The 21,749-nt window shown below is 52.3% G+C and overlaps 1 protein-coding gene across 4 annotated transcripts in view; it reads left to right on the top strand.

The window, feature by feature from the left end:
* Positions 1–21,749, top strand: part of ACVR1 (activin A receptor type 1) — a 51,660-nt gene that overhangs the window by 4,670 nt on the left and 25,241 nt on the right. Inside the window, exon 1 of one of the 4 annotated variants that reach the window (XM_021397728.1) lies at positions 1,568–1,659. The exons of 1 other annotated variant lie outside the window; for it this stretch is intronic. In XM_021397728.1, the coding sequence (XP_021253403.1) occupies positions 1,583–1,659 (77 nt within the window). In that variant the 5' untranslated portion in view covers positions 1,568–1,582. Of the gene's footprint in view, positions 1–1,567; positions 1,660–15,817; positions 15,946–16,617; positions 16,677–21,749 lie in introns of those variants that run through there. 2 more of the 4 variants (XM_021397727.1, XM_021397729.1) reach the window with 2 other exon arrangements.

Raw genomic sequence — 21,749 nt, 5'->3', positions numbered from 1 at the left:
CCGCGCTGCATCGCGCTGCCCGGGCCGGCTCCGCCGCCTCGGCCGCAGACAAAGGACGCTCCGGGCTCGGCCTGCTCCCGGGCTGCGGCTCCTTGGGCCCGGGGCTGCCGCGCTCCTTACGTCTCCGGTGATGGGTGAAAACGTGGTGAACGGAGTCGTTTGCTGCAGTAGCCTGCAGCAAAATGGGGCTGAGGCGCTTCGGTGGCTCTTTCGGTTCTAGGAAAGCAGCCTTCAGCGGCTGCGATGGAGCGCGCCTTGTAGCCGTGCTGGGGGAAGCGGCCTCCGCAGCAGGGCCGCGCCGTCACACGGAGCCTCGGCGGCCGCGGGCTGCGCCTCCGGGCCGGCACTGCGCTGCGCTCGGCGAGCACTGACAGGTCTCCGTGCTCTGAAATTCCCCTCTGTTTTCTGTAACAATCTCTACGTGCCCCCTTTCTACCTCATTTTCGGAGAAACTGCAGCGAACCGCGGTACAGCGGCGCTTCACCGGTGTCCTCCCACTCGTACGCTCTGAGCTCTAATGCTGCTTGACAAGTCCTGGGTTGCCTTGAGGCTGGAATGGGCGGGAGCCAAGGCCCTGCGTGGGGACGGCTCTCAGCGGCCCGGCTCCTTCGGCCATACCGATTTCTGGAAGGCATCCCTGGGTCGGCGTGGCGGGAGCGGGAGGTGTCCCCGAGGTTCCCCATCTCCGTTTGCACGGTGCCGGGCCCGCGCCTGCTGTGGCCCAGGAGCCGCCCGCCGGGACAACAGGCCTGCTCTGTTCTGTCTGCTGCCGCTCCATCCCAGGACGTCTCTGCGCCTGTTGCTCAGATCAGATCAACCTCCACCGTCTCAGTTCGTAGATTGTCAGCTTCTACATGCTGGGTTGTAGCGAGGCCAGTAGCGTGGAAGGCAAGGCTGATAGTGAAACGAAACAGCCGGAGGGAAGAAAGCTGCTTCATAGATTTCTAATTTTAATTCTTACGTCGTGTTGTTAAATTTACAGCTGAGAAAGGGAAATCCTGCTGACCTGCCGCTGCTGGTGTTCTGGAGACACCTTCGTGGCCTCTCCCCGAGTTCGGTTGAGCAGTAACTCTTGGAAAGTCAGTTTCTTGTAGCTCACTTTATAGGTGTGTAGGGAAGCAGGAAGTGTTTTGGTGCTCAGCTATTGAGGCTGTTAGCTACTGCTTGTATTCTATAGCAAATACTGTAGCTGCGTTGGTTACTGCGAGAAGCATTTGTGAGGGCAGCAGTGGTGCCTGCAGAAGTTCAGCCTTGCCCTCCTCGGGCTAAACTCACACAATAACTCTGGTCACGTTATCTTTTTGGAGCTATTTAACACACTTAGAGACACCAGAGTTCTTATGCCATAGTAGCCAGATATTTGATATTCCCGTGGTTGTTTACACTCCTCTATAGTAACATGCTTAAGTTGGCTGCATTTTTTTCTGCTGAGGCGATGTGTTAAAGCTGACCTCTAGCACCAGTTATTAAGATCCTTCAGTAGGAGAAGGAGAATGCGTTGAGGAGCTGAGGTGAAAGGGGAGGGCTAAATATAACCATTTCCTGCAAAACTTATCTATTTTTAAGAGAGCCTGTCCTCCCAATGTACAGAAAGGCTTTCTTCTGCTTTGCTCCTCGTGGTAGCGCTGTGCCTGTCTGCAGTGTGGTCTGGTTCTGTTGGTAAGTCCTAGTGCGTATGCGAAAATAGAAGGAAGCATTGCCAAGGTGTGGGGAGGGAGGTGTGGGGCAGCTGGACTGGATGCGGCACTGCAGCCCCTGTGGGTGCCCAGCAGGGAGAGCGTGCTGCCTTGTGCTATCTTGCCCAGGCTGCCGGGCACACCACAGCAGACACACAGAGTCATAGAATCATTTGAGTTGGAAGGGACCCCTAAAGGACACGTAGCCCAACTCCCTTGCACTGAACGGGGGCATCCACAGGTAGATCAGGTGCTCAGAGCCTGGTCCAGCCTGACTTGGAATGTCTGCAGGGACGGGGCACCCACCACCTCTCTGGGCAACCTGTGCCAGTGCCTCAGCACCCTTACTGAAAACATCTCCCCTCCTTTAGGTTGAAACCGTTTCCCCTTGTCCTGTCACAGCAGACCCTGCTAAAGAGTCTGTCCCCTTCCTTCTGACAGCCCCTTTAGATACTGAAGGGCCGTTCTCAGGTCACCTGGGAGCCTTCTCTTCTCCATGCTGAGCAGCCTCAGCTCTGCCTGCCCTCCTAGGGATTTTTGTGGCCCTCCTCTGGACACACTCTAACATGTCTGCGTCTCTCCTGTACTGAGGACTCCACATCTGCACACAGCACTCCAGGCGAGGACTCACAACACAGAGCAGAGGGGCAGGGTCCCCTCCCTCGCCCTGCTGGCAACGCTTCTTCTGATGCAGCCCAGGACACGGTTCACTTTCTGGGCTGTGAGGGCACAGTGCTGGCTCATGCCCAGCTTCCCATCCACCAGTAACCCCAGGTCCTTTTCAGCAGGGCTGAAACACATCACAAAGCTTATTTGGGAGGAATGCACATGAGTCTGCGAGAGGGATAAAATTGCTTCAACACTCCCACAGCTCCGCTCTGGCCTTGCTTTGCTCTCCGAAGCCATGTGCTTGGGAAGGGATGAGCGGTGGGCTCCTTATCAGGAGCAAAGAATCTCCTTGGAGGTAGGAGGCGAACACAGGCGGGGAAACAACACCAGCGTGGTGGTGGGTTTATTTGATTTGCCAGCTGGTACTCTGAAGCAATGCTTAAATATAATGAAGTCTGATGTTAAAATAGGATCTAGGAACAGCCGCTGTAAATAACCAGGCCCCCTTTTAACCCCTTCACTCCTGCCAAAGGGGAAGAAATAGTACTTGAATTTGTTCCCATTCTTAGGTATTCAGACTCTCAAAAGAGGATCCCAGTATCTGCGCTTGTACCTTTTAGTCTCTTCTGTGTATAAACAGGTTAAAAACTCAGCCTGCTCGTCTGTACATCTATATGCAGCTACAGGAGATCCCAGCAGCGGTGCTGAATGTAGTAGGTTTCAGGGTGGTAGCTGCTGTCTTCCATCCTTTGCGTGTGTGAGGATTCATAGAGCTCCAGTGGGCCGGGTTGCGGGTCGGCCCTCACAGGGGAATGGCAGCGTGCTCGGGGCTGGCTTGTCTAAGACCTCAGAGGAACCAGGGCTGGGACAGCTGAAGAACGTGTGGGTCACAGCGCTCTGTCGTGGGCTGAGAACACACCTAAGCACACCCTTCTCGCGTCTCTGAACTGAAAAGCCATGCACGTCTTCCATGTGTCTGTGAAGTAAGGAATGATAGTATTTCTTACTGCTGGAAACCTAACTTCACAATACTTTGAGAGGTTTTTTGAGATCATCAACTTAGAAAGTGCTATTGACTGCAAAACATAGAGAATTTCATGGAAATGCTTTCAAGAAAGTCTTTTTCTTTCTTGGCCGTTTTTGCAGTTAGAACCCAGTTCTAGAGCAGTGCTTTCAGAAGCACGAAGCTCTAGGTAGATGGGAACGTGGTTATAACGGAGGTTCCCTTTGGGCTGGGCTGTGCCCGTGGCTTCAGCTGGTGGGCCGTCCCTTCCTGGGGAGCCGGCCCCCGGCACACAGCTGGCTGCCTGCGGGCTGCCTGCCAGCATGGCTGCTGCGGGTGGGCCTGGCTGCCGTCCGGTGTGTGCTCCGAGACCAGCAGTGGCTGTGATTAGAAAGGCTTGGTTAATTGGTGCTGCTTTCGTGTTAATCCTGCCAGGCGCTGGCTTTTCTGGAAGGACCGTCAGGAGAGTACTGCTATTGCTGGTAATGCGAAAGCAGTATTTCAGAAACCCGGCGTTCTTTCTTAGCAGTTCAGGTGCTGACTGACCCCGTGATTCATCATGCTGGTGAATAGTCAACGTCAGGTGCTGCATCGCCATCTCAGCCAGTTATTACACGATCCCGCCTTCGAACAGGGTTCCTTTGATCTGCTCTTTCATTTGGTGCTGGGCTCGTCCCACCCGCGGGCACGGCTCTGGGCCCAGCAGGGACACCGGGGAGGAGCTGCCCGGTTCCAATGGGAACACCTTCTGCGTTCTTTGTGCTTGCAAATTAGTGTGCTGCACGCGCTTCAGCACCTCTGCAACCCCGATAACGTCCCTCATCGTAGGAAGGCAGCATAGCTCTCTAAGCAATTAGGGTAACTCATTTGCGTGGGGCTGCTCAGCTTTGTTCTGCGAAGTTCTGTGAGCTGGTGTAGGCGCGGTGTGGCTGAACAAGCTGAGTGCTGCCGGGGAGAGGTGTCTGCAGGGAGACGCTGTGGAGCTGTTCATGGCTGCAGCGCGAGGCGATGGCTGCACGCTGTGCTGTGGGAGCCAGGGGACTTCGTGTGTAGTCAGCGGTTTCAGAATGTACATTCGGCTTTGAAGTGTAGGGTACGGAGTGATTGCCGTGGGACCTCTGAGGGTGGTTTTCTGTTTTATTTTAAGAAAGGAGTTAGATCTGTTCCTGGGCCTGTGGGCAGACCTTTGAGTGCCGAGGTCCGGATGCAGTCTCAGGCTGGGGAATTCTCTGCTGGGAGCGTGGGGGCAGAGCGGGCAGGGTGACCTTCCCACGCTGCGTCCTCGTGCTTCTCCCTCAGCCTCTGCTCACAGGCTCTCCTGGAGCCAGCAGGTTAGTGCGGGGTCGGGTGTACCTCTTGTTCTGTTTTCTTCTTTTGAGCTGAAAAGGTGGCTGAATGGTTGCTGGTACAAAGTGACTTACGTGGATGAGCACATCCACCTTCTTCAGATGCTCCTGAGAGTGTCTGACTGTGTTTCTGTTCAGCGGTGTGTGGTGCTCCTCAGAAGATACGTATGGACACACCCGTAGCTTGTTGCAGGTTATCTCAGGTCTGTTTTAGAGGAAGGGAGACCTCCAGCTTGGTGAATGAACTTGTTTGCCTTGGCTGAAAGGGGACGAGCTCTACCTTGAACAAAGATGTGGTGAGTGGAGGAGAGCACCGGCTGCTCTTAGCCGGCTTTTCGGCAGGTGCAGAGGTGATGCTGCAGCTCCGGACTGTGCTCTCCATGCCCGGAATGCTCCTTTCCACCACGCCGAGCCATGGGCCCGCCTCAGGTGAGCCGAGGTGAGCAGGAGGAGCTGTGCCTAGCTGCGCTCAGCGGAGGTCGGACATTTCTTAGAACGAGAAGCCGCAGACCTTACCTCTCTGCTGATACGCTGCAGAACGGAGTCCAGCAAACACCTCCTCTAATTGCAGGTCTGCTGCTTGTCTGGCGTGTATCTTGTAACTGTAGGAGCAGGTTGGCAGCCCTTCACCGGCTGCCTTTGGCTGGGTGGATAGCTGGGAGGCCAGAAGTGGCTTCCTTTTGAAGTCCTGCACGCTGCTGATGGCTGCTTTCATGACTGTGTGCCTCGGCAGGCCCCTGAGCCTGGGCTGCTAATGGCCCGGGGTTGCTGCCTGAGCCGCTCTGCACTCGGCACCGTGGCTGCACGAGCCTTTGGCTGGGTGTGGGTGCCGGGAAGCAAGCAGCCCCGCTCATCCCCCTCCACGCGCTGCTCGTTCTCCTATGTGGCCATGTAATGAGCTGGGTAAGGGCGTTAATTTTGTTAAAGTTCAACTTGGCTTTGCTGGATTAGTTCCAGCAGGGATCGATTCGTGGCTCAGTTCTGCGCTGCCCACTCGGGCTGGGTGGCTGCCTGCAATGGCTGTGGAGATGGGACGGGGGCAGAGGGGAGGTCTGCATCTCCCTGGGAACAAATGTAGCGTTAAACAAGATGCGTGTTTGCATTAGTCAGTCTGAGCCAGGCTGCGCTATTTAGGGCTCTCCTCTGCAGCGAAGTTGTCTCCTGTGTTTGTGTGGGTGGACTGGAACAATTAAGTCGTTTTAAGGCTGAATCTTAAAAGAGAAAATGAAATGAAAAGGTGGTGGTTTGGTTTAGGAGAGAATAAATTAATTGTAACGTGTTATGCCAAAGAGAAGGTAGTTGGTATCTTGCAGGTTGTTTATTACTGGTGAGAATCATGTTGAAACTCTTCTTGACTTCATTCGGCATAACACTGCTTTGTTGCTTACCTGGAGCGCCGCCCCTTGCCGTGCTGGGGTGCAGCGGCACGCCGTGCTGTGCCGTGCTCTGTGCAGCTGCCTGGCCACTGGGCGAGGAGCGGGCAGCTCCCCCAGCCTTGCTGCTGCGGTGCAGGCCTTTAGCAGCTGTGCTGTGCTAGGCTGGGGCTTACATCGGCAAAGGCTGCTCTGCTTGACAGCGGTGAGCTGTGTGCTTTTGTTTTTTTTTGTTTTTTTTTTTAAAAAAAGCTATTTTAAATTTGAATTTGAGACAGTGTTTAAAATTCAGTGATAAAAATATTTTAGAGATACTGTTATCTCATGAAAACAATACTGATGCTTGATCTCTTAAGTTCTACAAAGGAAAAAACGCAAGGATCGTGCTTTTGGAGGAAGCAACTACAGCGGGCTGGAATGCTGCCCCGGGCATCTGCTCCCAGGGACTGGGCCCTGCTCTAGGTACCTTGCCTTCCACTTGGCCTGGGTTTGGGGGCTGTGATAGAACCTGTGTGCGTGCTGAGGAAAGGCCAATGTCACCAATACCCTGGTGGGGCATTTGTCACCCTGGCAGGGCTATCGTGACCCTGCAGCCCCTTGTCTCCAGGGTAACTAGGCGTAAATGTGGTGCCAGAAAGCCCATCTGTGCATATCTCCATGCGGGGCCTGTCCTCTCTGAAGACTTGCACAGGGGCTTCCTTTGATGTGAAGTTCTCCGTCCCACTGCCTGCGGGCTGCCCTGTGTGCTGGCTTGCTAGCCGGGCGCAGGTCTGAGAGCTTCGTGGCTACGATGAAGGCAAAATCACTGGAACACAACTGCTCTCCCACGTCCTCACATATTGGAGCCCTTCTCTATCCAGGGAGAAACACTCAAGTTGTGTCAAACCATGGGGATTAGAAAAAGCTCCTCTCAAGTTTGCCGAGCAGCGCGGTGTGGCACGCAGCTGGTGCCCTGGTGTTGGCCAGGCGCCGTGCCTCGCTCTGTTCTCATCGTCCCTCGCTCTGTTCTCATCGTCCCTCCCCATGGCTCCTGTTTTCAGGACAGCACTTCTTAAAATTTCTTCCACACCTCCTTGCCTTTGCTTTTGCTATCTCTTTTAACCTCAAATTAGTTGGTTGTCAATTAAGCCTTTACAAATGTGCCAGGAATGCCATGTAGACACTTCTGCGTGTGTTTGTGGACCTGCACGTTTGCATCAGCCTTTAGTAGAGAGCAAGCTAAACGAATAGCGTGTTCCAGCTTGCCTAAACAGCAGGCTGGTTTTCTATCTTGGTGGAGGCATTTTACACACATGTAGGGCTCACGTCCTTTCCTCTGAAGCAGACCTGTGTGTAACCGCCCTGCAGAAGCTGTTCTAAGGTCTGGAGCTGTTTATACCCTTCCCCTACTCGTGTTCCTTGCACCCATAGTATTTTGAGGAATGAGTGCATTAGTGTGACCATTCTTAAGCAGTGATATTTGAATCCCAAGCACCGCCAAAATACCTTTACTCAGAAGAAATGCAGTTTTCCTATGCCTTGTGCACGAGTTGCTTTTTGGTGGAAAAGTCTTTGACATGGTCTGTTTAGTTAGGGCTTGGATGGCGGTTCTTTGTTAGGCATTCAAATAAAGCATTGGACTCATGTACAGCAAAGTGCAGGATTTTGAGGGAATTTTTTTTCCCATTAGAAAGGGCAAAGTGATGAGCAATTGAGAGCCAGAAGACCAAAGCCAGTTCTAGAAGCTATCAATTCTTATGCGGTTACTGGACTCTCTGGTGGGAAACTGGCGTTAGAATCTGCGGTGCTGTTCCAGGCCTCCCTCATGGAGGGCTTGCTTGGAGTGAATCTGACTTTATTCCTGGTCCAGTTGTGTTCCTGGAACCTGTAGAACTTTGATGCGTAGTCCAGTTGTAACGATGCTGGTTGAGCTCCCAATGCAGATGCTCTTTATTCTAAGGAAGACCTTATTGCGTGTAGACAAGAGTACTGAAGGCCGTGAAACCTGTCTTATTTTAGTTACCTACTGGATGCAGGGCCCTGGGGAGTGAAATAGAGCAAATGGAAGGAGAGGAAGAACATAAAGCTGCTCTGCAAGCTGAGTTAACGGAGCCATGGCCCGCCCATGGTGGCAGATTGAGATGAAAAGAGAGGTTTTGAGGATGGGCTTATATTCTGAGGGAAGTAGATGCAATTCAGAGGCTGCTGTTGGCCTGCACCAAGCCCGTCCTTAGCCCTTGCTCTGCAGCAGGAGTCCTTGCAAGTGCCCAGCTCAGAAATGGCGAGAACCATCCCTGGTGCTTCTCTTGTGCAGGCAAGCCTTTAACTTGCCGTTCTTACAAGACTGCTGTGTTTGCAGTGCGTGTTGTTCTGCCGAGTCTCATGGAACTTGATGGCTCTTCAGAGAGCTGGCTGAAGAAATCAGCAGGTTCCTCTTCAAACAGCAGGAGAAGTAGGAGGAGGCATATCTGTGGTCTTGGCTGTGATTGGAAAACCTGGAAAGAGGAGCAAGTGCATTGCTTTGGGCCAGTGCGTGCCTCGGGGTAACTGGCAGCCAAAGCAATGAGGAAAACCCACTTTTTTTAGGGAGAGGAGGAGCTGAACTCCCTGCTTTTGAGTGCTTTGGAGTTAGAGCATTGGGGTTTTGTAGTTCAGGGTGTGTGTGAAGGCTCCTTCGTTCCTGGCGTTGTGTAGTCGAGTCCTTTCCCTAACCAGCACTCTGTCCTCTCTTTGCTCCTGAGTCATCGCAGGGCAGACTGCTGTAGGATTATGTGGCTGTGGGAGAGGACTTCGTGGAGAATCTGAGTGAGCAGAGGGGCCTCCTTCAGGAGGGAGACGTGGGAGGATGTTGGGCAAAGAGGGCTGCAGAATGTGGGTGCAGGCAGCTGAAGGGAGGCAGGAGGCAGCCCGGCACTCGGAAGTGGCACAGGCTGCTTGCTGTAGGGTCTTCAGCCTGAAATTTGAAAACCTGGGAACTGAAAGTAGCCTTGGCACTGTGGTTGCAAGGTTTACAGAGTGAGGAACCTTCATGTTGGGGGTGTGGGGCCCTCCTTGCCAGGTGCTTTAAAGGTAGGAGCTGTGTCAGAATAGTTGGACTCTCTTTACGGATAGAGGTGACTGGTGGGGTAGTGGTCTGAGGGACAATGAACCTTGTGTCCCTGGGAGAGGGGTGAATGGCCAACAGCCAAAAAGAGGCACTGCTTATCAGCTGCTGCCTTGTGCTGTCCAGCTCTGTGCACGCGCTTAGGTTGCGTTCTGTGCGTGCGGGTAAAACCGCAGCTGGAGACGATTCCTTGAGATTTCTGGTGACGTTTCTGACCCTGCATTCACCTCGTGGTTGGTGCACGCCGGTTGGTGGCTGTGGTGAAGGTCCTGGTGGGAGGTCAGCACGAGAGCCGTGGCTCTGGGTCGTGTCTTGGATTCAGGATGGTCCCACCCGAGCAGTTGTGCTGCTGGGGGCTGTGTCCAGCAGCTCTTGGGCAGTGTGCTGCAGCAGAGGGCCCTGCAGGCCCGGCTGTGCTCAGCCAGCACCGCTGGAGCTCTCTGGTTGGCTGTGCTTTGCCGGGTGTGCTGTGTTGGGAGAGGCTCCTTGCCGAGCTGCTCACCGGTGTGAATGTGAGAAAATGAAACCTCCACCAAACAAAAAGGAATGCTGAGCTGCAAACTGTAACCTTTGCAGTTTTGGTGTGCCAACAAAGTGTGAGAGGATACGAAGTGTATATTTGTTCTCTCTCAAAGTTCTGAAACATTCTTTAAAACCATTCAGGCTTTTGACATGTTTCATGATGAACATATGAAACGGGTGTTTGGTTGCATGTGAAGTGAAGGCTTCTGCTGAGCACGAATGTGTTGCGTTTGTAGAAGTTGGTGCACCAACGCGTGGCACCCCAAAACCGTCCTGCTTTTCCTTAGTTCTGAAGGTGCTGCGAGAGCAGAGCCTGTCTGCTTTCTCTGAAACTCACCATTTGAAATCATTGCCTTCCTGTAACCAGTGTGCGAGTAATGGCTCGTTCTTTGGTTTTGTGTTAACTTTATCTTGGAGGTTTCTTGATCTGCGCTGAGCTCCAGGAGGCTCTGCAGAAAGATGTCAGCGCCTTGGGATGGCTTGTGTGTGCTCCTCTGCTGCTGAAACAAATGGGGAAGGTGATGGATGTCCCGCGTTCGGTTCATAATGGTGTATTAATTAAATATGGATTTTGGACAAGCCAAAAACTATTTGGTTTAATGCTCTCAATTTACCTCTCAGCACTGTATGAACATGATGTCTGTCAAGTGTTTTAAGTGACAACTAGCTGTAGCTTGTAGTTTCTACCCAAGGTATTCTTAGGGTTCCAGCTGATTATGCAATCACCTCTTGTTCTAAGCAGCAAAGAAAAAATCAGCCTGTTTTTGGTTAGTTGTTGTTGGTCAAGAAGGTGACAGTAGCTGCTGTGTCAATAGGCAAACCAACACTGAGGAAAGAAGCGAGGGCTTTCTGGCTAGCCGGGGCTCGTGGCTTTTGGTTAATAACAACATTAAAATGGGCTTTCTTACATAGTAGTAATCAATTTCCTGAGAGACCAAATAATATTTAAGTATCTAGATGTTAATGGGAGACTCTGCTGATTTTTCTGGTCTTGAAACTCTGTCTTTTTTCTTACAAAAGCAAACACAACCAAGAAAAAGTTTTCTCTGTTGCAAGTAGGTAACAAAGCGTAAGCAGAACAAATAAGCATAGTAAAGGTCTTCCATGTAATGCATGTAAAAAATAAATAATTCCTTTGAGTTAAAAACTGTAATGCTAGAACTTAGCTCTCCGTGGGGGATGTTCAGGAAGCAGATGGGATGTGCCCTGGGGAGATGCTCGGCCTGGGGTCTTGAAGAAAGACTTCATCTTTGCTATTGTGCATTTAAAGTCTAAAAAAGTTGCAGTTAACCTAAATGGCCAAGCTGCTTGGTGTTTAGTTGAGTTTGCATTTCTGCTTTTCTGTCCTTCTCAGTCCCTTGTGAGTACAGCTGTTTGAACGCTTGCCCCGACTGTGCAGTGGGGTGGTTTACTGGTGCTGGGTGCTCCCTCCCATCCTGTGACTGAGATCTCTCTGAAGCTCATGCAGCGTGGTGATTCACTGCGGGGATGTCACCAAGGTGGCATGCGGGCTGGTGCTGCTGGGGGGAGGGGAAGAAGGCTGGGTGCTGGAGGGGCAGTGCGCCTGCTGGTTTGGGTGGTCTCTTTCGTGCATAGCTAGCACAGTGCTGCTGTAAGCTTGTCTTCCAATAGTAATTGCGTTCCCTTAGATTGAACTCTTGGTTGGGATAAGCAGGGATCACAGCGTTAACTCTGGGAACTGTCCCTCCCCATTACTGCATGCCAGCACAGCGTGCTCCCACTAACAGTCAAAAGTTCTATTCTTCCCTTTCATCCCCTGTTGTTTGTTATTAACAAGATTGCTTTTTTCCTGGGAAATAAAGTTAGCATTTAGTTGGTCTTAACAGTATCTTCATTTATGTTGGACAATGATTAACCTTTGTTAGAGAAGAACAAAATAAAAGTGCAAAGCCAGATGCAAAATCCATTCTTTGAATTGTGACTCCGCTTGGCGATTTAAGTCACTTTGATCACTGTTCAACTTGGAAGTGTTGAAATACATACAAGACCCTAAGAAGGTAGTCCACCATGCAGATAGAGACTGCTGTCCTGAAAGCTTCAGAAAACCAGGTAAAATTCCAGATAGTGTATTTTGACCTTGAATTTTGCTTAGCTTTGCTTTGAATCATTATGCTAATGCAGTGACTCAGGATGGTTCATCTTGCTTTCTATAGCTACTTTGTTTTTCTGGTAGTAGCCTGAAGAAACCTCCATCCTGTGCATCCCTCTGAGTGCAGAGCTCCCCGTCACGTACGGCGCTGGCTGGAACCATGGGCGCTGGGTGTTCTGCCTTACCCAGCACACAAGCTGAGCGAGGAGCATTGGGGTTACGGAGTGCTTTGAAATAACCTCTTGCTGTCATTTTATGCATTTCTAAGAATAAGATTTGGGGTTGGAGGGAGGGGACAGGGGTGAAGATGGAGCGCAGTCATAAAGCAGCGTGGAAGGACCAAAGGAACCTTTCCTCCCCTGCAGAAGGAGGCTCCTCTGACGGCAGTGTGGCATAACACCGCCCCCGGAGCGGTCTGGGAAGGATGGAGATGCTCAGTGCAGGGCTGAAATCGCCCTGGGCAGTGCTGCCTTCCCAGGGCAGCCTGTGCAGACCGGCTGGATTTTCAGGTGGCCAGGGATGGTTTTCCCTGCGGAGCAGTACAGACCTGGAGAGATCCCCAGCCGCTGTGGATTGCCCCTCCCCAGCACTGCTGGTTCGGCAGCTCTGCCCCCAGCACGCTCACCGCAAAATGACTTTGAAGCTCTTTGATTTCTTTGCTGCCCCGCCTGTGGGAGCCGTGTGTGGCCGGCGGGTGCTGTGGGCCGGCCCGGTGCGTGGGGCTGGCCTTGTGTGACGGAGCTGGTGGAGCCCGTGCCTGCAGCTCACAGCTCACAGCATTCTGTGCCGCCCGTGGCCGAGCTGCCTGGCTGCCTGCTCCCACGTGGGCCCGGTGCCTCTGGTCACTCAGCTACAAGGCAAGCAAACAGTGCAGAAATGAGGCGTGTAGTCACTGCTGGAAAGTAACACGCAGTTTCAGGTCCTCTAAGCAGCTTTGGGTAAGAAGTCATCTCTTATAAAGGGCTGTTGTTTAAAGATCTGTTACTCAGAGTTTCATGTTTCTTGCAGCAGTGTTTTTTAAACCCCCAAACCAGTGTTAACTTGTGTCCAGCAATGCTTCTCTTCACTAAACCCTGCTGTAGCATTGCTAACGCTCTGTGTCACAGCCAAGGGCCCTGCTGTGTGCTTCAGAGGGTGATAATGAAGAAAGGAACCGGGTTGTTGATCCAGCTATGGAAAGTGCTTAGAGGTGGTGGATTGCATTGGTTTACTTTAAGAATAACTAAAAATGAGAGCCAACTGACTTCACCTTGGTCTCCTGCTGCTGAAATGCATGCATGAGGTCTCATGCCAGGCCCCAAATCCCTGTCTGTTACACAGGGAGGAGTACATGGTTCAGGTACATGATTCGTGCTATGAATGCTTGGACATCAGTGCAAATTAAGTCAGAACCTTTTGTAAGCAAGCTGCAAATGTCTGAAAACTACCTGCTGTGTGGTGTACGTGAGTTCATCCGGTGGGGAAGATGGCTGAACGGTGGCCAAAAGGAGTGTCTGTGGGCTGGAAGGCAGATGGAAAGGGAAGGATCGGGGAGATTCCAGAAAATGGGGTGAAAATGATCCCTTTGAAAGGCTGCAAGCGAGTGAAAATGGTCGTGGTGGCGGAGCACAGAGGAAGAGAAGAAACTGGTGCTTTTTCTTAGTTAAATGATTCACGCCTTGCAGTTCGTGTAGCCTGTTAAATTAAGCTTTAGTGTGCCGTCGTGAAGTAATGTTAAGAAAACGCTGCACTGTTCTTTTAACTCAGGGAAATTCTAGGCAGAGAGAAGGTTTGGACTGTGTCAGTGGTTCTTCTGTGGAAATCAGAGCTAGCCAATGAGTGGCTTGGTGCTGTAGCTGCTGACTACGCTGAGTTTCAAGCTTACCATGGTCTTGGTTGGTTTTGCTTTGGATGTCCATGAGAAATACTCATGATATTTTCTGCAAAGTGCTAGCAGGGCAGGAGAGGAACATCCCTTCCATCAGGCAGCGGGAAGGGATGGGGCTGAGGGCTCCAGCACAAGTGAATACCATCTTAGTGCATCCGTGGTGAATGCAGCGCAAACACAGCGCAGCTGATCTGCACAGATCAGCAGGGATGAGCGTTTTCACTAGATCAAGTGGTCACGCTTGTGCTATTTAGTGAGTTCTAGGAGTTTGGGAGGTGTTTTAGTGACTTGTGTGTTTGTTTGGCCAACTGCTGCGGATAAATAACGCGTTTAAGGCAGCAGTGGCCGTCTCTGTGCTCAGCTGCAGTGTGCGCGGTGCTGTGCGGCACACCTCGCTGTGGTGCATGGCGGTGATGGGGCCTGGTGGTGGCTCGGCGTGGGGTACAGCGGCGACAGATGTAGGCATTCTTGAAGCATTTAGTTTGTTCCTGAAGCCACACGCTTTATCCCACTTCGGTCATTCTTCACATCGAAGGTGACCACCAGTGCAGAGTGGTGCGGCAGCTCCCCGCGGCCTGCACTGCGGCTGAGCACTGCCTGGGGCCGCGCGGGGCTGGGTGGGCAGGGCAGTGCTCGGAGCCCCGCTGTGAGGGCAGGGCTGCCCAGGCCCTAAGCAGCCCCGCAGCTCCCACCCCATGGGACACCGCCTGCCCTTGGTGTGGTGTGGAGCTTGGCCCCTCGATGTGGGAGCTGGTTAGGGAATAACCAGCCGTCGTGGCTTCTGTTAATTAACTACCAGGAGTTAAGTAAATGTTGGAGCAACTGGTCTGTGTGTGCTTGGCATGCCTCTTGGCAGGGAGGTTTGTGCTAGCTGGGACACGTCTTGCCCTGCGCCTGTCTGCGGCGCAGCTCTCTGTTGCTCTGCTGGTTGTGGGGATGCACTGGGCATGGCCTGAGCACAGGGCGCGCTCCAGGGGCCGCTGCCCACGGGTGGCATGCACGTGTGGCACCAGGAGCTTCCCAGGAGTTATCGAATAACGCGCACCGGGGCTGTTCTTTGTTAATTTCCTTCTCTAAATCAGTGGTATGTCACCTTATTTTGCTCTAGGAACCGTGCTACATTCTTATTCTAAACTTTCCTATCAGCTCTGTTCCTGTTATTTTTCTGATAATCCTTCTTGAGGTTATCTTGCAGTGGAAAGAGTTTTATGTTGTGTCTGAGTCTGTGCGAGGGACTTTTTTCCCAGCAGGGCTGTTCTGGAAGGTCCATATGGGAAATGTGGATAAACGCAGTCACACGCAGTGCTCAGGAAGCTCCGTGTAGCTTTCTCCAGCTTTAATCTGTCTCCCTCTTTGTGCGGCAGGCAGAAGTTCCAGATGTTGTTTTGGCTTGGAGATAGCGAGTAAGGAAAAATAAGCGTTCCTAATGTTCACAGAGTCAGCCTGGCTGGTTCTGTATGGCAGGAAAGCGGGGAGATAAAACCTCCATTACTGGTGTATGCACTGCCTGAGCAGCCAATAAAACAATGCTGTCCTTGCTGGAAACGAGTCCCGCGTTGGCAGAGGTCAGTGCCAACTGCGGGAGGAGACAGCTGCAGGGAGTGCAGTGTTCCAGTAAGAGCCAGTGTGAACCTGCTGGGATGGCAGTGGGGCCGGGCTGAGGCCGCACTGTGGTGGGGCCGTGGGAGTGCTGGGTGGGTGCGTGTGGGGCAGGGGGCCGCGTGCTGCGCTGCTCTGTAGGTTGTGCGCTGGGGCTGGTTTGCCGTGCTGTGTTATGGGAAGTAAATAAACTTCAGATGTCCTGGGTCTCTTCACAACTCACTCCTCCTCACGTGCTTATTTCTAACATGTACAAGCAGTTTATTTTTGAAATTATTGCTGCAGTTCTGCTTATTTCTTTCTTTAAGAAGAAAAATGTCTGGTTTTTTTCAATTGCTGAGACTAGAAATGGAAATTTCTGGTCAGCAGTCTGCTTCCCCTGTCATTTGTCCCTTCCACTTGGTGCAGATGTCCTTTGGTCTTTTGTTTTCGCTTTGGTGAGCAGCTCCCCTAAGAGCTCAGCTCACTTATGTGTAATGCTGCAATGCTCAAAGTGCTTAGGCTGACTCACAGTATGGAGGAGCCAAGCTGGTGCAGCACTCCTGGTGTCTGAAGTCATGTCTGTGTTTGCTTGGAACCGGGAAGGACTTGTCCACATCACAGTTTGTGCGCTTACTCAAACAAAGGCTTGGTGTTGCATTCTGGATGGGTGCAGAGGGAACTGGTGTGTGTTGCTGTAAGAGACAGTCGGAGCGTGTGCAGTCACGGCTGGCTGGATGCGGTGATTTAACCTGCGTTGCTCAGGTTGTGCCTCAGAGGTGGGTTTGTGGTGGTTGACTGACCGGCTGTGGCTGTGAGTGAGGCCCGGTGCCCCAAAGCACTGACTGGAGGAGCCCTGCAGGGCTGGGATGGAGGGGTGGCTCGGGATGAATGGCTGAGGCAAATGGGAGATGGTGGTAATGTGGGAGCTGAGAGGTGCAGGAGCTGCAGAGAGGCAGCTGGGGCTGGGAGGCTCTGCTGCCTACCTTTGTGCTGCTCGGCATTCCTTCACCCGCTGCCTGGAGGCACTGCTAGGGTGCCTTGGTCATGTGGTTTATGAATCAAGCCAAACTCAGATGTTTTCATGCCCAGTCTGGCCTATTTTCTGAGAATAGCTTTAGATGTCTCAGTCCATTTAATTGTGGTTTCCTTAGTGTCTAGTCCAGCTGAAGTTGAGATGGTTCCTGGCAAAACTGCGTGCTTGCAGGCAGGCATGGCAGCTGCTGCTTTACCTCTGCAGCCATGCTCCTGCAGACCTCGGAGCTCTCAGAACTAGAGCTGTGCTGGTGAGAACCTGAGATTCCCTTGTTTTTCTTTGAGTGGCAAGCTCTGCAGCACAAATCCCAGTCTATTTGATGGCCAGGAGACAGGTGAAAAGCTGGTGGCTTCTTCTGGAGGTAGATCTGTCTTAACATTTCCACTGAGTGGCAATAAGAAGATGGAAAGCTTTTTGTAATGACTGTTGGATGAGTTCATCGACATTACCAACTGCACCAAGAGGCTACTGGCAGTAAGTGGGCATTCAAATGTAATTCACTCTGTCTTTGGCAGTGCTTGTTTTCCCCTTTCTCTTGGGACGGTTGCCATGAGAGGATTTCTGGGTGAAGTATATTCATTCCTATAACTTATGCTCTCTTATCCTGGAGACAAATGAATTTATGCTGAATTCTTCCTGACACTGGGGAAAAAAAACAACAGTATGGTCGCGGTCTGTTTATGATCAAATGCTTTCTTTTCTTGTATTGGACTCAGAACGGTCTCTTAGTCGTGTCCTGTTAGAGGTGGCTCTTGATTCAGAGCAAATTTGGGCATCCCGTTTTCTCTCTCAGAAGCGGTTGGTGAAGGTTCTCTCTGACTTGTATTCAGTCTGTTACATTAACAGTCGTGTCTGGATCCTCTATGTTGAGACACTGAGCCTTGGGAATTGCCACTGGATGTATGTCATAAGCTCACTTTAATCAAGAGAATACAGCTTAGTTTCTGTGTGATCACAGAGGATTTGCTTCTAGGCAGTCTTTCATTCAGAAATCCAAAGCTAGACTTGCCTGTAAAGAGATGTGGCTTGTGTTCTACTTCGTGTTTGCAGCTAGAAGTATGTGTGAGGTCAGTCACAGTAACTGAGCTGGTGGATAGTAATTCGATTGCTTTTGGCATCTCTGACAGCAATTAAAATGAAAGTCTGAGTAGATGTATGGAACAATTTTCTGAAGACATACGAGTACAGTCAGGTTTAGCAAGGCCATGTGGGAGGCATGAATTTGAAACCTACAGCTAGCGATGGGAAAGGCAGACACGGCACAGAGCTCTGGAAAGAAGAGTCTGAATGGTATCTGGAATAAATCTGTAGGGAGAAGTGATAAGATGCCAAGTTATCAGGCTGAGAGTTGTCTTTGATGGCAGTGCTGAATGTCTGTTGTGATGATGCGGTAATTCCTGTTACCAGGAGGGACGCAGAGGTTTTGGGGCTGGAGCTGGAGCAGCCACATGATGCAACGGGTGCCTCTTGAACACCAGAGTAATAGTTAATGAAAGGATCTGATGAAGCAAAATGTCATTCAGCGACGCGTGCCCACGGGGCATTAGGAACTTCTGTTCTCCATCTGACTGCTCTAAAAATATTTGGGTAACTTGTATTTGGCTTCCTTTGGCTCGCTGACACATGGCTGTAGTCAAGCTCTAAACAGCGTGCCAAGCAGCGGCCTGGCTTCTGCTCGGAGCCATGAGCCCTCCTGCTCGGCCTGGTGGAAGCTGTGCTCCTGGTGCGCAGAGCTGCTGCGGATTTGACCAAAATACCATGAACTGCATCTTGGTCAGGGTGCTTGGGCTGAGGGAGCCATGGGGAGGGCAGTGGTGTGTTGGCATTGCAGCCCACGTGGAGGCTCCAATGTGCCTGGGCAGGCGGGGCCCCGTGGGGCTGTTGGTATGTGGATGGGCTCGTGGCTGGCAGTGGCAGCACCAGCACAGGTAGGGGACCATGGAGTGCTGCCCGGCATGCGTATGTTCCTTGGAGCTGTTACTGGGTGTCTGGCTCCAAGTGAGCCAGCTCGATAGCGTCGGGACTGGAATTTAAAAGCACTTGTGCCTTCTTAAGGTCCTTGTGTATGTGCAAACAGCACTGGCTGGCAGCGAGACACTGCTGCGTACGTCTGTGGGACTCAGGCTGCATTTGTCTTGCAGCAGGGCTTGCCAGAATGAGAAGTGATCTTGAAATGCTGCTCACGTTATGTCATCAGGCCCTAGCTACTGCGCTAAAGCAAACCAGAACACAGCGCCTGCCCAGGGCTAAGAGATGTGTGTTTAAAACTCATGTAGAGGAGAAATAAAAAGGAGGAAGCAGAGAACCAACCAAACTGCCATGACATTGAGAGAAAAGGATTTTTCTTGCTGAGTCCAGAGCTGAAGGTTTCTGTTCAGAAATGTTTGGTTTACATTGGTGGAAGCGTTCAGAGAAACGTTTGAAAGGCAGCCCGTTTGATATTGAAAGGTAATAAGCAGCGTTTCCAAACCCTGATCTTAGTGCAGCAGTCACCAATTTCATCTGCACTGTTCCCGTTTCTAGAGGAGCTGAAGGCAGCGGCAGCAGGGCCGTGTGGACACTGGGTGCCCGGCAGTCACAGGGCAGCAGTTGGAATGCCTGGGCTCAGTCTGGCATGGTGATGAAATGCACTTGATGGGGTAAAACAACAGGGCAGAGTGAGGGTTTTGCTGTTTTCTGCCCCTCGTGCAGGCAGTGTGCTACAACTTTCCCGAAGTTGCTTCCCAAAGCTGGCTGGGGCTGTGGGGTTTTCCAGAGCAGGATGCTGCTACAGAGGCCGGGTCTGCAGGGCTGCCAGAGCCCTCAGGCAGGACCCAGCCCGCAGGAGGCTTTGCTCAGGGCCCTGCCCACAGAAGTGGCCTTTGAGGGGTGAAAAGAAAGCCAAAGTGAATTGTAAAATGGGGAGCTTTTATTTTAGACTGAAAGCAACACGAAGGAAGAGCCCTGGAGTGAAGTTCTGGTGAGCGTATCTTTACGCTGCAGGCGGTTGGTTTTTCAGCTGGGGAGCTGGGGGCGGTGGCTAGGAGCCCGCCATGCCCACTCCCCCATAGGGATGGAGGTGTTGGTGCCTCTGTGGCTGCCACCTGCCAGGCAGCTGCCCAGAGTGGGACGGAGGAGTGCTTGGTGATGGGCTGGGAAGTGCTGTGAGCTGTGGAGGAGTGTTCTTTCTTGAACTCTTTCATCACGTGCTGCACATATGGAAGCTTTATGAGGTAAAGGATTGCCTGCTGGGTAGTGAGCCAAGTCTCAAAGAAGTTGACTTTGACTAAGTTAGAGGTAGTAGGTGTTAGTGTGCACTTTTTGTACGAGCATAGAAGGCTTTCAATGCAACTTCTAACAGTCAGCTAGAAGTCTTTGTGCTTGGTTCTTACACACAGCTTGTGGATCAGTCTGGGCTTGTGTTAGGTGGCAGAGTTCCTGTCTTCCATCCGTGTTGTGTTGGGGTCTGACAGTGCCGAGAGGAAGGCTGTGCCACCCGTAGCCAGTGCTGAGCTGCAAGTTGCTCCCTGTTCTGCACGGATTGGGTTGCCAGCTGCTGGCTGAACTTGTCCCCACGTTGGGTGAGCATCTGGAATGGCCTTGGCAAAGTGAGTAGTGCCCAAGGTTGTCTGTAACTCTCAAGTGCTTTTTAACAGGGAAAACGTCCATGAGAATTTCCATTGCCCAGCTATGCCGCAGCCCTTTTTGTGGTGCAGAATGCAGTGCTCCCCTCTGGAGGGAGCTGTGTTCCCTGTAATACCTGTGCAGAAATAAGATGCGTGGTACATAATAAAGTAACATCCTTGTTTCAAGTTCAGGGTGCTTAATGAGTTTCTGAGATGTGTGTGAAGTATCGATAATTCATGTGTATCTAACACAAGTGCTGTGAACTGGTGCCACAGACATGCGTTGAGGTGAAGCTGCTGCAGGCGTGGCTGATTGCTGACGGCCTCGTGGCACTGTGTGCAAACACACACCTGAGTGATGGGTCAGGGAAACCGTGTGTGCATGGCTCTTTGCACATGTGAATTGCATGTAACTCCCAAGGTGCTCACGGGATGAGGTGATCAGTGAGCTGTGTGCAGTAACAGGCAGGGAGCGGTCTAATGGAGTGTTAGCGTGTGCAGGCCCTGCAAAGGGAAGGCTGCCTGTGGTGCAGTGTTAATCCTTGGCAGCTGCCTGCAAGGTGATAAGTGGTGGGGAAGGATGCCTGTGTTTGCCAAGGCAACAAGAAGTTGCAATATAAGATGAGGCTTTTGGGTCAATGTAAAAATGTCTGGGATCAGTGGAGTAGGCCATCTGCTGCTGAGTTGCTCGAGATGCCCCACTGATGCAGAACCTGCACAGCAGAGCTTTGCAGCTGGGCTCTAATGGCCGTCTCTGTCCTGGAGCCCCCAGCCCCACAGGGTTGTTCTGCCCTCCCGCAGGGCCGGCCCTGCCTCGTCACCTTCCTGCCTCCTCTTTTCCAATGGGAGTGAGGACTCCTGTGCTCCCGGCCCATATCTTTGGCCTAGGTAAGCTATTTTTCCCTCTTGGATAAATGTGTGGGTTTTTTTCCAGACTTTGTGGATATTTCTCATTTGTTCTCCCCTGCTGTGCAATATCTGTAATTGGTGTGTCAGCTGAGGACAGTGGGTGACAGCATAGACAACAAATGGATTCTTGCTTGCGTGTGCCAGGAGGGAGGCTGAGCGGGCCCTTCTTTCTGTAAGTGACTCCATGCTTGGTTCCCTCAGTCCTAAACGGAAAGAGTGGATGTGCATGAGCACATGCAGAGCTGTAACTCTGTGGGAAATGAGTGTTTGGCGTGGTTCGTCAATGTTTGATGCTGTACGGGCTGTTTGCTTCCTGGTGATTTGTTTCCCCCAGTGTTGGGACTTCGCGTTGTGTATGGTGGGTGTGAGTGGGTGTGGGAGGCCCAGCACCCCGCACACTTGGTTGTCTCTGTTCTTGGGGTTGTTTGGGATGTGCGCAGCCTTGCAGGGCGCTGTCCTCCTTGAGCTCGGTGTGCTGCCGGGTGCCTCTGCCCGCGGGCGGTGCTGGCGGGGCTGTGGCTGGTTTTCGTCCCGCTGGCAAGAGAAGAGCACGGCAGTCTGCCCTTCTGCTGGCACATGGAAGCGCTGTTGTGGTGCTGCTCTGAGGAGATTTGCATGTTCCTGTGAATTTCGATTTAAGAAACAACCAACCGCCGTGTGAGTTAGCAGTTTGAAGTGCCCATCTTTCCTTTTAAAGCCTGCGCCGTCGGTGACTTGAGCTCGTGCGCGGTGGTTGCGGATGGCGGTCACAGCCCGGCGCTGGGGATGTTTCCTTCTGATACGGATCTGGTGAGGCGCGCACAAAGTATGCGCGGCCCTCGGGCCCTTGGCCAGCTGCCGCCGGGGCTGCCGGTGACAGCGCGGCCGCCTGTGATCTCGCGGAGCTGCCCTGCAGTCGGCGTGCCGTGTCTGCGCCGCATTCAGATGAGCTGTGACCCCGCGTCTCCTGGCGGCCGGCCCGCACGCCCGGCGCTCTGCCCGCTGCTGGCACTGCAGCGATCTGGGTGTGCTGCGGCGGGGGAAGGCGGGGGCA

Source organism: Numida meleagris, chromosome 5, assembly GCF_002078875.1.
Source record: "Numida meleagris isolate 19003 breed g44 Domestic line chromosome 5, NumMel1.0, whole genome shotgun sequence".
NCBI classification, from domain to species: Eukaryota; Metazoa; Chordata; class Aves; order Galliformes; family Numididae; genus Numida; species Numida meleagris.
Note: the sequence above shows the minus strand (reverse complement) of the source record. Positions and strands in the feature narration are given on the sequence as shown.